The sequence below is a fragment of the Crassostrea angulata genome, chromosome 5 (genome assembly GCF_025612915.1).
Source record: "Crassostrea angulata isolate pt1a10 chromosome 5, ASM2561291v2, whole genome shotgun sequence".
NCBI lineage: Eukaryota > Metazoa > Mollusca > Bivalvia > Ostreida > Ostreidae > Magallana > Magallana angulata.
Window position 1 is genome coordinate 29,962,383 of NC_069115.1, and position 16,074 is coordinate 29,978,456.

The 16,074-nt window shown below is 36.2% G+C and overlaps 1 protein-coding gene across 9 annotated transcripts in view; it reads right to left on the reverse strand.

Moving 5' to 3' along the window:
- Positions 1-5,253: 5,253 nt before the first annotated feature.
- Positions 5,254-16,074, reverse strand: part of LOC128182697 (SH3 and multiple ankyrin repeat domains protein 2-like) — a 74,211-nt gene continuing 63,390 nt past the window's right edge. For all 9 annotated transcript variants that reach the window (XM_052851417.1, XM_052851424.1, XM_052851416.1 and 6 more), the window contains 5 exons: positions 15,728-15,861; positions 11,870-12,050; positions 11,438-11,527; positions 10,746-10,781; positions 5,254-9,822 (listed from right to left, as the gene is read on the reverse strand). In XM_052851417.1, the coding sequence (XP_052707377.1) occupies positions 6,641-9,822; positions 10,746-10,781; positions 11,438-11,527; positions 11,870-12,050; positions 15,728-15,861 (3,623 nt within the window). In that variant the 3' untranslated portion in view covers positions 5,254-6,640. The remainder of the gene's footprint in view (positions 9,823-10,745; positions 10,782-11,437; positions 11,528-11,869; positions 12,051-15,727; positions 15,862-16,074) is intronic.

Genomic DNA, 16,074 nt, shown 5'->3' on the forward strand with positions numbered 1-16,074 from the left:
CCCCAAACAAAATCACAATTAATTCCGAGACTCAAAATTACTTTATATAATGTACCTCTTTTTGAATGCGAAATATAATTATGACTTGTATCTTTTATACTGATTTGTACATGTTATAATCACAATCATAATACTTCTGTTTCTGTATATGTTGGACCGTTGCCAATTATTGTAATTGTGTTTGTGCCAATAAAATTTTTATATTTGTAAACATAAATTTGCTATTCTGCTTAATAATAAGCAATAATAAACTAATATTGCTCGTTAAACCGACCCAAGACATGGAAAGGTTAATATTTCAAACATTAAAAGAGAACAACAATCTATTACATGTATCAATGTATCACAAAAGATTTATTTTCGCAAAACTAATTTTGAAGAACAACGAAATACTGAAAACATTAATATTGGTGCCTTGCGTTAAATACATATATATATATATGAAACGAAAAGTAGATTTTTTTACCAAGCAAGATATTGCACGATATCAATGAAAAACTTTTAACTTGAATAAAGGACGATTAAATGTCATGGATATTAAAACACGTACATCCTTACATTGATTTTTACTCAGTTATTTAACGAGCGAAGACGTATTAATTTAATGAAGTAAATCAACGAATTCAAATCATTTTGATTATACTCTGTCCCGAGTTTTTGCTTCTATCACTTTTCGCTGGAAATTTCGATAATAATAAAATTAATACCTTTGTGCTCCACTTATATGAAAAATGTCCAGACTATCTGTTTTGAAACGCCCCCTCTACAGCTTAAGGTTTCAATACACATCCCAAAATAGAAAGTCTACGGGGATTTTGCATTGCATCAGCCATAATAAGCCCGGATGATAACGTTGAAAAATTGCGCGAGGTGTCCAGAGTACTTCCGAATGGAGAAAAGATGTAAACATTTCCGGCGCGTCTTTTAACCACAATGAACCACAATGAACCGCAACTATATAATTACAATGAACTTCATTAAGATAATAAATGTTTTTCAAAAGGTATAAAATTTCATTAATTTAAGGTCGGGTGCGACCTATTTTCAATTATTTTCAACTTTTTTCTATCTCCCTAATGTGAAGATTCCCATTTCTGTAATTCCAAATTTACATTAATATTTGATGTTAATTGATATTTTTCTATATGAATAAATAGTTTCTGTTGAAAATGTACACTACTAACATTTTCCATTATAAATCTTCGTAAGAAATTTGTTTTTGTTCCTGTAAACTTTTATGAGTGAAAAGGGTCAATTTGTCAATGAAGATATCTTGGATATTTTCCATTTCATCGATTTCAATTGGACTTCTTTCACAGGTATGTGTGTTTTTATTAAAAATAATCAAAAAGTGATGAAAGCAATAACTCGGGACTGACTATAGTAAAGAAAATGTATCACAGCACTTGAAACATGAAACGTGTCCTTCCTTCCCTCTACGTTCCTTAACTTCTCCGTCTGAAGAGTTCGACAATTTTCTGTCTGAAGTCAATGTCAAAGTACCCGTATATCACAGGATCAGCACTGAATTTAAAAATGAACAAGTTCTGAAGTATGTGAATAACGTTAATATCAATGGCGCTGTCAACATTCAACCAAAGTGATTGATCAAAATGGCTGACAACTACTAAAAGAGTAAGAGTTGGAATGAATACCAAGACGTATGTACAAAACATCGTCAGAAACATCCGATAGAAATTGACATGAATCGGTCTTTGCCGTCTTCTTTCGGTGTATCCATTGCTTGGTTGTGATTGGATGAAAGAAAACTCGGCATCCCACGCGCTTTGGTCGTGGGCCGAGTCCCGAAATTCGCCGAGTCGTTCTCGTCGTCTGACGGACAACCGAATGAGAACTTTGCCGATTTTCCGGTACAAAACACAGCACAAAAGGAAACATGAACCAAGCAATATGGCTAACGTTGTCGTCTGCGCGATTCCGACTTCTGGGAAACTTTTGGAACGAATCCAGCAATATTCTCCTGTTATATTAAGATGGCCACTAATTGGTCCCAATCCGGAGGAATAAAAGCATGGAAACCCAGTTGCTAAGGAAATGACGACAGAAAGAAACATGGCTGTTTTCTTGTGCTTGTCGTTCATTTGCTGATGATGGGGTCTACACAGTTTCAAGTATCGATGTATGGTTATCATCACAATGAGCCACGCAGATTCCATCACGAAAAACACTGTCAGAAAAAGAAAGCTCTTGCACATCCAATCGGACGGATAATTAAGGTTGAAATAAATCTGGGTGAAAAAGAAAACGTTTGTGACACAGCAAGCGGCCAAATTAACTCCGGACAAAATCGTTATGAAGTATCGATTATCGTTCCTGGTCATTTTTACCAAGTGAACGTATAAAATCAGAATATTGCCACAAATTCCAGTCAGCAAATAAAAAGCCAAAACCGCAGCACTCGGGATCAGCTTTCGTCTAAAATAAGAACTCCAGAACTCCAGGTCGGAAAATTCTTGAGTCGAATTCTCACCAACAAGTGTAAAATTTTCCATGTTCGTCATGTTTCGATTTTTTTCTCAACCTTTTTAAAATGAACATTTATACACTTCAGGAAGTATTCCATTTGATGAAACTCTGAACTGTCACCTGTAAAGTCAATACAAAGTATATACTGTTATTGTACATAAAATTATATATACACGTGTTTTATTCTCTCGTAATATTGGAAAAGGAAGCTATTTGGGTTTATGTATATTTTCCGTAAACATTTACAATCATATATTTAATTTTATCCTGATGTTTTAAGCATTAATACTTCAGGCCCAAAACAACCCCCTCATACATGTAGTATATCCCTTTCCCCGAAACGGTATGTGTCGTGCATTCCTATATTTGTATTAAGTCCAATGTGCATTTCAAAAATAGAATTTCTTTTTGAGCCTGTAATCTGGAGATCAAAATTTATATCAATATTGAAAAAAAAATAAGCCAAAAAAAAAGAAGAATATTTGGCTGTCATATTTTTTTATTTGTTGGAAGATGAAATTGATATGAAAATAAAAACAATACAAAAGCATCTAGATATTTGTGCAAAGCAATTGTAAACGGTGTAATATCTTTTAAATTAACACCCGAAAAAATATTATAACTTGTTAAATGAATTAAAAAAATAAAGTTTAGATCTAGAATTGAATGCAAGGTTTTTTTCAGGAGGTTTGATCACTTGCACACTTACTTTAAAATTTTAAATACGACTTTTTTAGCCGTTAGTCAAGAAATATATCAACCATGTTAGATTTTATACAAAAAATGAATATTTTTTCATATTTATAAACAAAGCTCTTCTTATTAAAGAGATTAAAACAGTCCAAACTATAGCCTTCTTAACAGCAAGGGACGAAGTTCAGGTATCATTGCAAATAAAGGTTGACAGTTGTGTTTAATCTTCCCCTTTGTTATTTGTACTAGGTCGCATTACATCACCGACAGACAACAAGTTTCCGTCTACACCCATCCCAATGTTTCCCTAAGCAGATATAATATAGATTGAATTATTAGATTTTACACTTTTATTATTTTTATTTCCCTATTCCTGCATACATCTGTATATTCATCTTATCTATCAAAATTTCAATGAATGTGTTTGCCATTGTTTGGCTAAAGTAAATATACGGAAGGATTACATGTATATGAAAAAAAAAGAGCTAACCGAGAACGGACACCCTTGTGCCATGTGCAGTTTAAAAACGACTTTAAAAAATAAAGCAACACGAGCTGTATTTTTCGAATTTAATTTTGCTGCCAAAAAAAGAAGAAGCCAAAAAACAACCATGATGATAATCAGCATGTAACTTCTTGCAACTCGTGTGACAAATTAGATTAATATAAATAATTCAATTTTATCATAAGAAAGATTTCTTTTCCACCAAGGAATATTATATTTAGCAAACTAGGAACACAAAAATGTAACTATTTTGTTTCAATTAAGGGCATTTTTTTTTTTAGCTTTTCTTACAAAAATATGACTATCACCATGATACTTTTTTGTAATTTTAAATTACAACAATTATACTATTTCAAAATAAAAATTACCGACTGATCTGACATGCAACTGTAACTCCTATTTTACATATGTAAATTATATTCAGCGTGTACGTAATTTTGCGGAAATTGACGCATAATTTAAGATTCATGTAGCAATGATTTGAATTGGCGTATTTATAAATGGCATTTAGCGATTTACCTGATTTCGCAGAAGTCGCTCTCTCCCAAAAACGCTTGAACAAAGTACTTAACCAAATGTAATATGTTTAGAGCAATTAAAATGCAGTCTACATGTAGGATGTATTAGATGACATTTGTTAAGAGGGTACCATTTCTTAATCACTGTTTATTCAGTTACGAGGATGTTATTTTGAACTGTGCAAGTACAAGAGAAATTGAGGAATAAGGAATCATTCTTTGAGTATTATGAGGTGACAAGTTTGGTCGGCGCTTAGTCAAATCCAATCCAGCCCGATCGAAGGGCTTTATGATGAATTTGACCACGCTCCGACCGCGAAACTATTATCTCATGATATTTAATATTTCTTATAATTATATTATTTCCAATTTCTACACTTTAAAACAACATTTTAAAACCAATAACTTTTCATGTAGCACGTGCCATGTATAACTACTACGTGGCGCAGCAAATACCGTTTTTCGGTTATGCTATTAGACACGCCCATTTTGTGTCGCTCATCTTTATTGAAATTATTGGGCTGTAGGCTTTAAAATTAATTCGTTATGTTATCATAGACAGAGAGAGTAGAAAGGATAACTCGGGGGGATTACCATCCCTTTATAAATGCGTTCTGTTTTCGTGATACAGATCAAATTTATGCAGAATTTCTTGCCAGAGAAAACTTCTTTAAGGGATCATACTTTTTTGGTCAGGAACAGAAATATTCTGTTAATGCTTAGTACTCTAAAACACTGTATTGAACCAACATACAGAACCTTAATTATATTCTATTTAAATGGAGAATTCTTTCAATTTAGTAGGTAAAATGGTTTTTTGTTTATCATTCCTTTCTTCTTGTCTTTGAAATATTTCCTTGTTAAAACATTTTTTCATCGTTGAAAATTGTTGAAAATGAAATGAAAACAATAATATGTACACCTTCTTTCTTACAATTGTCTCAAAGACACCCCCCCTTTTTCGAGTCAATTTTCTTTCAATGAAGGATATCATTCAAACAACCAATCCACCCACATTTTTTTTTAAAGAAAAGGGACAAAACCAACTGGTTTAATTTTTTCTTAAATATTTAATGTCGTAAATTGTTTTTGTCAAATTAACTTACAATTATATATAACTATACAAACAAAATATACATGACAATCGAGTCCATAAAAGAATGCTTCGTAAACTTGTTTTCTTATTTCTGTAAAAAATAAATTATTCATACATACAACAAAATGAACTGGCTGTGTGTGTGAGTGTGTGTGTGTGTTGTTGTTGATTTGTTATTGTTGTTGTTGTAATGTTGTTTTGTAGAAATAACACTGACAACTCTTTCTCCACCATGGCACTATATCAACAATTCAGCTCGTGAAGAGAAAAATTAATCTGTAAACTTTTGTCCAAGCTAGAAGCATGGGCCTAGCATGCAATTCCTGCAAACTTCATCCAAAAGTAAAAACAAGTATAAAATGAGAGGAAGAAAGCAAATGAACAATTTACAGATGCAATACCTTTGTATATTTTGTTCATTTCTTGTTGTATACTACAGACAATAACCACTTCAGTCAATAATTAACCAGGTTTATCATAAAAGATAAAAAAAATGCAAATTTAACAAAAAAAATCTATAACCCTGGAGCATAACTATAGAAAGTCCAATATGCCTCCTATGCTTTTCCTAATTGCAGCAGAGACTGTGTGTTAACTTTGTAGATGCTATGCCAGCACAGCATTCCTTGCAGCCTTATATTAAGAATTCAACCCAACTTCTACACAAAGACTGTTTCTTTATGTCCAAAGTCTATATCATAACTGTACAAAACACGCGCTAAATTAAAATCATGGAAGCTTATCACAAATACCTGAATTAGTTGAAATAGTCGTAATGCTTTTCATATTCCATATGTGATATAATGCAAAATAAAAAATGATATAAGTTTTTTTCATAATGCTTTACATATTGTAAATAGTTTGCTCTTGAAGCAAAAGAAATTGGGATATAACTACATGTATCTGATAATAAACATATCAAGAAAAGGAAACAGAATATTTCATTTTCTACATTGGCACATTTTTTTCTGAAGGGAAAAATAAATTCATATGTGAATACAATATATATAATAATATTTTGTTTATGTCACTGGCTAATATAGTGTAATAGTGTAATCACATGAATACATTGATATATGCACAACCCGAGTAAATAACTGTCTTGCATGTCCTTAAAGTTATGAAATATTAAATATGGAAGACCACCCATCACATTAATAGCACTGGGATTTTTGTTCCAAGAAATGATCACAAGTCCAAATGAAAAGAATCCTCTCAATTTTTTTTTCCACGAAAAAATAATAAATCACATAAAGCGAAATTCTCCACATGACGTTCCTGTGACTCAGAACAAGTAAGAGTTATCTTTCTTTGAACAGCTCCAGCACGTGAAATAAAAAATCACAAATGGGTGCCAGTGATAATGTTACTGGCTTTCTTAATGGCTCGTTCCATGGTCATCCGATGACCGACCTGAGTCACACCGAGCTGAATATAGTCGTTGCGCTGTAGTCCTCCCAGTTTTTTGCCGTCGATACAGTGTTGCTGAAAGCTCTTCTTGTACTGGGCCATTTGTATGCTATCTAACCAGTCCAGCACATCCAGACACTGCCAACTCGACAAAGGTTTGGACAAGAATGGCTTATTCACAGTCTGATTTGATTTCACCCCAGCTTTGCTCTCCCCAAAGTCTGGGGGTGGGGGAATGACACTCGGTAAAGAGTCCTCGTTATTGTCACCGAACCCGGGTGGAGGCGGGGCAATTAAGTCCTCGTAGGAATGTTTCATTTTAGCGTCCACGTGGTCGTCCGATAGAGTAGAGAGCGTGGACACCGACGAGGAGTCACTGTGATGGAACGCAGAGTTGTAGGTGGGGGACTCTAAATTGTCACTCAGGTTAAACCCTGAAGGGGGAGGAATAATTTCCAGTTGTACACTGTCCCCAAATTCTGGGGGTGGGGGAAGGGCAGGGGACTTGTCCGTCACAGAACTATCCACCGTAACTCCATGCACAGGAATTTTAGAATCGGGGTCCGATTTCCCATTCACAACAGGTTTCCCCTTTTCAAAGTTTGCGATGCGGTCTCTTATGTTTTTGTTTTTCAACAGTAAATCGGATTCCTTTGTAGTCTTCATCGGAGTGATCCCACTTTTTTCCGTTGACTTTGCAGGTTGAATCTGAACTGGGCTCTTGGCTTTTGGTTGAACACTTGTGTTGTTTGGCTCAGTTTTCAATGGAAGTGTCATTCCATTTGTCTTGGGGGTACTCTTGGTAGGCGAAGAAGTCTCCTTCTTGGCATTGGTACCCTCTGTATTAGCACCTGCTTTCGAGGCTGTTCTTCGGGGAGAATTCAGCTTGCTAGGATTTCTGGCCACATCCCTTGGAGACTTTAAGGATGTAGTGCTAGACTTCTTCTGTAGCCAATCCAGTCTAGCTTTTTCTGCTTTGGCCAGAAGATCCTCGTTTTCATCTCTCTCTTTCTTCTCTGTATTGGCAAGAGTCTCAGACTTAGTTTCTTTAGGCTTGTCGGATGCAGTCTCTGCCACAGGACTCTTGACAGGGACTGGACTTGGTGCCTTCTTCAATTTTGGACTTGGAGGTTTTGCAGAAGATGAATAGATTGGTTTTGGTGCAGCCTGGGTTTTCTCCACAGTTCGTGCGAATCCTGTTGTGGATGCTGCTGATGTTGTGGACTTTGTAGCGGATGGCAATGTTTTGGCTCCAGGTGTGGGTGGACTAATCTTCCTGACAGGAGCAGGACTGGGTGGTTTTGTCTTCTTGCTGGGTACAGGACTAGGTGGTTTTGTTGTTCTGGAGGAGACCGTAGTCGGTGTTGCTGGTTTAACGATGGTGGGTGTAATTTCCTTTGGACCATTCTCGGCCTTTGTTTCAATTTTGTTTGTCTTTTCTCCATTCTTCTTTTGAATAGTTTCACTTGAGAAAAAGTACTTTGCAGACTGCAATTTCTTGGTTTTCTGTAGTCGGTTTTCGATGTCCTCTGCCACTGAGTGATCGGAATCCTTCTCCTCCAGAAGAGCTCTCCTCTTGGCCACAGCAGCCAATATTGCACTGTGCGTGTTGTCCAGCATTCTGTTCCTGAGGTCATTACCGTCCTTCACTGGGGCCTCCTTGTTGGGCCCTTTGGAAATTTTCATCCCTTCACTCTCAATTCTTGTCTTCCTTAAAAGAACAGCCTCCATGATATCTTTTGAGGGAATGCCCTGCACTGCAGCTTTTGGTTTTTTCTCCATGACAGGTGGGGGTGGTGTTTTGGGTTTTTCTACGGGAACTGACACCCCTGGGGCTGGCGGTGCAGGTGGTGGGGGTGGAGGTGCAGGTGGTGCTGGTGGAGCCTTAGGTGGTTCCGGTTCTGAAGATTTTGTTACAGTAGAATACAAAGGCTCCTCAGATTTCACTGATGAAGTTTCAAAGTTTTTCATGTTAGAGTCCACATCCAATTTTTTGTCAGATAAAGGACTATATCTCACTTCTACGTCTTGTTTTACTGGTTTTGGTAGAGGAGAGGGTGGTTTATGACTGGGAGGCTTGGGAGCCGGTTCAGAGGGGGGTGGGGGAATGATTCTGCCCCCACCTCCTGATGGTATGTCCGATTTCACAGTGAACTTTTTAGAAGTGTCTATTCCACCGCCCACACTTATAACAGTCACTTTATTTGTTTTTGCATCCGATTCGTCAATATCGTAATCCGGCTCAGGTTCTGACACTTTCTTGTCTTTGTTCTTGGCGTGCACGTCTGCTGTCACCAGCAGCTGAGCATTGGGATGTTTTTGTAGGAACTGATTGGCGTGGTCTTGAATTTTGTCATCAGCAAATGTCACTCCCAATTTCTCCTCACTGTGCTTGCTTCCACCTGAATCATTCGACTGCAGAGACACTTGACTGGAATTTCTGTTGTGAGAGCGAAGTTTCACTTGCTGAAGAGAGGGAGTGGAAATCTTTGGTTCGGTGCTCAGCTGAGCATAAATTCCAGGTCGGAAACTGGATTCATACTCGGATGATGGTTTGTCACTAGACGGCAAGCTATCAGTGATACTGCTTGCAGATTTCCTTCGGTCTGTAGATATCGAAACAATTTCCGACTGTGGCCTTGGAGGGGCAGGTGCCGGTCGCTTTGGGCTAGACTGCATGGCATTTGCGGGTGGAGGGGGTGGAGGAGCCCTGGGCCTCTCCCCCGGGGTTGCGTATATGTGACTGACTGCAGCACCACTGCTGGACCGCCGGTGCCCCATGTCATTCTGTTCAGTAGGGGGCACCGTCGGAGTAGCGTATACAGCCTCCTTTTTATCCACAAGACTGGGAGTGCTGCTGGATCTCTCCAAGTTTCCATTTTTCTTCTGGTGGTGGTATTTCTGGATGCGGATTTCCGACGGACTCATGTAGTCCTTGGCCTTCCCTTTGGAGGTGGCAGATTTGGAGTCTGGATTCTCAATCTTGTCCAGTTCCACACATGAGACCCGTTTTGCCGAATGCTTGCTCCTAATGGACGCCGTCTTCTGCTCAGAGGAAACAACGGACTGCACAGTTTGTTTTTCGTACTCAGCCAAAGCCAGATCAAGCTGATCTGAAAAAGATAAGTAAGTCTGTCAGAGAAAATGTTCATACATAAAACAAACTTTATATCTAATTCAAAATCATCAATTACATTATTACTAAAAGGTATTTAGGAACATTTTAAATCTACTCCAATATCAATTTTTTTAAGTATTCAGAATGTTTAGGAAGCACCAGAAGCAGAGAAGTGTTAAAAAAGAGTTGGTTCTCATTACTGGAACAATGAAAATGATTTCAAACAGGAATATTTGGAGAAATAAAGCTACAGGGGTATATATACAACAAAACCAGTACTTAATATAATGTTCTACAAGAGACACAACAAAAATGAAAAGGAGAGATTTTGGCAGCTAGTAAAGAATTCAGCTCAAAGAAGAATAGTGGCACATAAGTTAAAGAAGCGTGTGCAGTCAAAATATTCTTTTATTCAGTTATTCTGCATATATAAGCTTTTAAAGATTTATCATTTGATTCCATTTATATCAAGGATTAGTTAAAAATCTAAAAAAAAATTTGGCAGAGTATTTTAAGTCTTCTGACATCTTTTTTTTATATACATGTAGATCTGTATACTCATGTTCATGTTGTGCAATTAACTCAACCTTCAAATAACTTTATCCATAATTCTATTTTCATAAAAAAAATTACCATTAATAACTCTAAATATATATAATATGGATGTATATAAATATTCTAAACACTCGATCCATCTCTATGAATCATGAAGGTTGTTAGGGGGTTTGTATGGTAATTTTTGTCTGAAATTACCGTTAAGGTTACAACATTTTTCCACCAGGATGTTTTTAATTAACAAATAACAGTTACCACTACATGTAATGTGTGCAGTTTTAAGCTATATAAGAAATGTTAGAAAAAAAACACCAAACTGATGTCTAAAAATACACAATGTCAATATTAAAGGGGGGAATTTACCCTCTGTAGAAGAATTTAGTTCCTGCACAGTTTTCTCTGTCAAACATAACGTAAATCAAACCTTAATTGTTAGGAAAATTAGTACAGTCAACAAAACATTGATCAGTCAAAGAAACTACAGGAAATGACAACTCAATCTAAAACTGATTTTTTATTCATTTCATACATTTCACTCAATTAGATAAATAAAGATAGAAGATGACTATGTATTTATGTATTAAAGACTGAAGGAATTTATCTAAAATTATAGAAAATGAAAACAGTTTTTAATAAACAAAACTCAGGAAAAAAACTCTTTGAAGACTTCAATCAAAAAGTTAAACCAATTTTTGTTCATTAAATTCATTGGATAATTCTTTTCCCAAAAGTTCAAAACCCTGAGAAGATTAACTTTTACGTAAGAAATAAAGTTTGACCACCATCCCTTCCCAAATCTCACCACTTTTATGCCCAAAGAGTTAATACCTCTGCAGTCCTCTTTTAAATAAAAGGCATTCAAAGGGACAGAACTCTTGCACATGAAAATGATGCTAATAGCTACATGGAGTAACAAGCTATGACAATTTCAATTTATTTTTGTTTTGTTAAATAGGGAGAACAGAAAATGGTTTCCAATTAATTGCAGAAGTCTCTATTAATATCATGCACTCTCTATAGTCTTTCTCTATATCCCAGTATATATATATACATACCTAGTTCAGCCATGCCCTCGGCATACTGCTTGCCTTGGGCTTTGCCAACAGACAGGGAAGTCTGGGGGTCTCGCTGTGGGGGCTGGGGTGCTACAGACAGAAAATCAAAATGGGATGATCTAAAAGTCTTCATACACAGTACAAAAAAGAAACACTCAAATTGAATTGCAATTATGAAACGAAAAACAAAGGCAGAACTCTTTTTCACAATTGAAACATATGTTTGGGTTGGTTGGGTATATAGGTACAGGAATAAACATTTAATACATGTTTATTATATCTTGCATTAATTTTGTACATTTTCACAATATTAAAAATGATGATAGTGAGACACAAAGTAGATTACACTGAATGCCGTCTGTGCCAGATTTTAAGCTTGGGATTTTAAAAATACATCATACATTCTTGATCTGATACATTTTATGTACAAACCTTGTCGTCTGGCACCACCTCTGTTGGGGAGGGTCATGGTCCCATTGTGGTGCTGTAGCCAGTGCTCCGGTTTCTCCAGAGGTTTGACGGTGACCACCTTCAGGGCCAGGGTGTCCCCAGCCTGTCGGATCAGCTGCACCACCCGGTCATGTGATGCCCGCACCACATTCTCTCCATTGATCTACAAAGATTGGTTTGGATCGACGTTAATTTACATTACAGTACATATGAATTGTGTTTCTTCAATTTGTTTTAGACATTGAAATTTTAATTTCTACATCAATTCAATATTGTAGTGGACTAAGACATGTCACATCTTATAAATTAATAATAAAAGAGGACTGTCCAGTTTTAATAATTTATCAAATATTCGGACAATTTATCACCTCATGACAAATTAATGTTAGTAACAGGAAGGGGGGGGGGGTTGTGGGGTGCAAATTTGGTGCAGTCAACACCTGCTGTAAGTGCAATATTGTAAATAAAAAAAAAAATCAAATCCACTAGGATTTTTGGCATATTCCTGATAATGCCTCTAACTTCAATTGATTTCTGTCACCTTAAGTTTCCCATCTTTATCTATTGATCAGACCCCCAACTTAATGGCCGAGATGACTGCAGGTCCCACGGCCACAAAAAGAAGCTTGCCACAGCTTCAGTTCAGGTGTTGACTTCAGGCCTCCAGATCAATCCATCAAGCTTAGACAAGAGGGGACAGGTAAAAGACTATTGATTGTGTGCTACTAAGCACTATAAATCACTAGAAACATCACTGGACATCCAGCAAATCGATAGCATTTAGACTTCAGTTTATATTGTTTTGTGAAAGAGAGAGGTCTTCAAGAGATGGAGAGATATTTCAAGTGTCACTATAATCCCATTCAAAGAACAAAACTCTTCGTAAGGATAACAATAATAATTCTGAGGTTTATTCCTCATAAATACATAATTTCTAAAATACCCTAAACCTCATAAAAACGCAATAATAATAACGCCACCTTGTCAAAGATTAGTAAATATTAATAAATATGCACATATCAAATCAAATCCGAGGTGAAAATGTCTATAAATAGGAGACTTGGGAGACTTCAACTCTCTTAAACTTCAGCCATCCTGCACTAGCTCTTACGCTATTCTATAAATCATGATTGACTCTTCCTGAACTGCATGGGAACCGATTTATCAAACGGATCTAGTGGCCATCAAGACATGGTTTTATAGTATATGATGACAAATAATTCCATAACATGCATATAACTGGGACATTTTTTGCGCCATAACTATAGTAGAGGCCAGATGAGAAACTGATCATCTAAATGAATATGGCCCATGTAAGGCCCAGGAAAGTCCATATCTTAGGGTTGTACTATGTGTCTAATGTTTTCCAATGGATTACATATTAGTAACAGTTTTATTTGTGTATCAACCAAATATAATGTCTCTTTTCCTGTGTGTCATGAGACAATTTAAGATTTAAATAGTTTCCTCTAATTTACTTTAAATTCAGATACATGTACTATTCATTTTATAAGTTTTGATCATTAGTTATCAGTAAATTCATTATTTTTTGGAAAATAATATACATGTATGTAGTAATGTATCAAATCTTGATGGGAAACCTCACAATCTATTCTATAATAAGACATCTATTCTGGCAAAAAAATTTCACCCCATATTTAGTCCCAAAATAATGGTAAACTTCATTCAATAATTTTCAATAGCTGTTGAAAACTCATGTTGATAACCCCAATCCCTTGTAAGTGAGACATTCCCAAACCTATACAAAAAATTTAGGTCAGCAGTGATCTTTGTCCATCTCTAGCAGACCCTGGCGAACTTTAATAACAGTTCCGTTATTTATACACATATCTCTTGATCGATATCTTCACCCAAATTTCTGTCAAAGCGTGTTAAGACATGGGTATATGTATAACCCCATTCAACTGAAACGCTTCCAACTATGTGTAAAAGACATATCGAAAAATTAACACAAAAGATGAAGAGGGCTTAGGTGGCGTACCTGTTGAAATTAATCACTGAGCAAATTAGCTCCGATCGAAATCTAATCTCAGAGGAGAGTGTGAATTTGCAATTCCGTACATGTTATGTTTACAAATATTACTAATACACCTTGTGTTGCCCTTTAGTGGGTGAAGTACACAGAAAGTCGATTAACGTTTACGATATGCTTTTTATTTTAATTTTATTACGTCAATTCTTTGATCTTTTTGATCTATAGATAACAAGAAGTGATGGCACGGAAGGGAGACAGAAATAAGGTCAATAAAATTCCTATAACGCAGAAAGACAACAACAAAAAACCTCTCATGCACCATTACTTATGAAATGACAGTTCAATTTGTGTATACATAATTGTGGAAAGAACACGAGCTTGGCAGCAACCACTGGCTAAAATTTCCCCTTAATGATGATTTAAAATCTTAACTTAAAATAAGTTGGAATAAAAAAAAAAAATTAAAATTCTCTCCAAATATATTAGGGTTTGAGAAGTGGATTTGATCTAGTTATAACAATGAAAATATTCCATATATATACACACCACAGTCACAAGAAATCAGTTAATAATCAGACCATATATAATCACCGAAACGTTAGAAGAAAAGACGACCACGTTTTTATATTATCGCTATGTTTTCTGATGGGCCGTGCGATAGCTCCAGCTGTTGACGATCGCCAAAGTAAACAAAATGTAAACACTATGTAGTCTCACGACAGTCAATGGGGTCAGTGAGACAACGCCCCAACTTCTAACAATGGACTGATGAGACTGAACTCACTGGGTATATTATGAATGGCTTAATCTATAAAGTTTTTCTAGCTTTGCATTTTGCCGTTATACATCTAACACTGGTCTGATGAGACTGAATTCACATGTTGTATATTGTAATAGCTAAATATTTACATAGTTTTTCTAGCTTCGTATTTTTGTCCCAACATTGAGACTGAATTTAGCAACTGTATATCGTATAAATGTTATATGCGTCTGAGTAGTCTATGTTTGAGTAACAAAGCTTTTAACATATACACAGATGGTAGATCGAGCAACAGAAGGTTCGCGATTGACAAATTACACAATGTAACATGGTGCTGTACAATAGAACCCCTGCTCTTCCCTGTCTATTATCACCTCTATCTATACCTATATATACACACATCAACCTGGTTGTTTGATTGTCAAGTATATTCAGTTAATAAGTAGGTTAACTCCAAAATCTATAGGTGTAATTAGTAGACATATACTGGTAAAACGGCCATTTAATATCTCTCTACTGTCAACACATGAGTCCCCAATAGTGCTACAGTAGTAATAAACTTCTTTTTTTTTTTTAAGTTACAGTGCTTCTTGCATTTATAGGTAGTTCAAATTCCAAATACTGTTATTCTAAATGTTTTACCAAAGAGAAATATCAGAAATTTTTGTGTTCCTTGTATTAAGAAACAAGATAATGGTAATCCACTGCCCCCCTCCGAGAAGCAGGGCAGCTAGTGCCACAATCAATTGTACAAAACTGGTTAGATCAAACAATGGACAATAATATATCCAGACTTCCTTTCCCCTCCCATAACATAATGTCACGGCAGCCATCTTTGTGAAATTTTTCAGTCATAAAATTCTGGCATGCTTCCTGTCTATGGCACCAAAGGGCAGACAAAAAGAGAAAGAATGTCAAATAACTTGTCACTTAGGGTTTTCTGTGTAGTCTTACAGTATGGGGAGACTCTGAGTCAGAAAAAAGGAAGAAAAGAAAAAGATTGCCCAAAGACTTGTCACTGGGAGCAGTCTATATGGTCTAAGAAATTCTAAGGGGGGGGGGGGGGGGATGTTTTGTGACATACCTCTAGGATGAAGTCTCCTGTCTTGAGCCCCGCCCGGTCGGCCCTGCTCCCTGGGTCCACACTGTCCAGGTACTGTAGGGCGGGGAATTCCGCTGAGGGCCGAAAGTCAAGCTCTGCAGTGGCTTGGGTCTGGGCTGAAAAACAAATTCAAAAGTATAAATCCTGTAATGTTAATCCTTATGATACTACCACAATACTAACACATTTTTTAAGTAATGAAAGAGATATATGTTCCAAATTTTTGTCTTCCATTTTACACATCTTTGAAAGCCACGGATTTTTAGCCCATTCCAGTTTTGGAGAGTGGAGTGAACCAAAAACACTGGCTTGCAAAGATGACTTCAAGA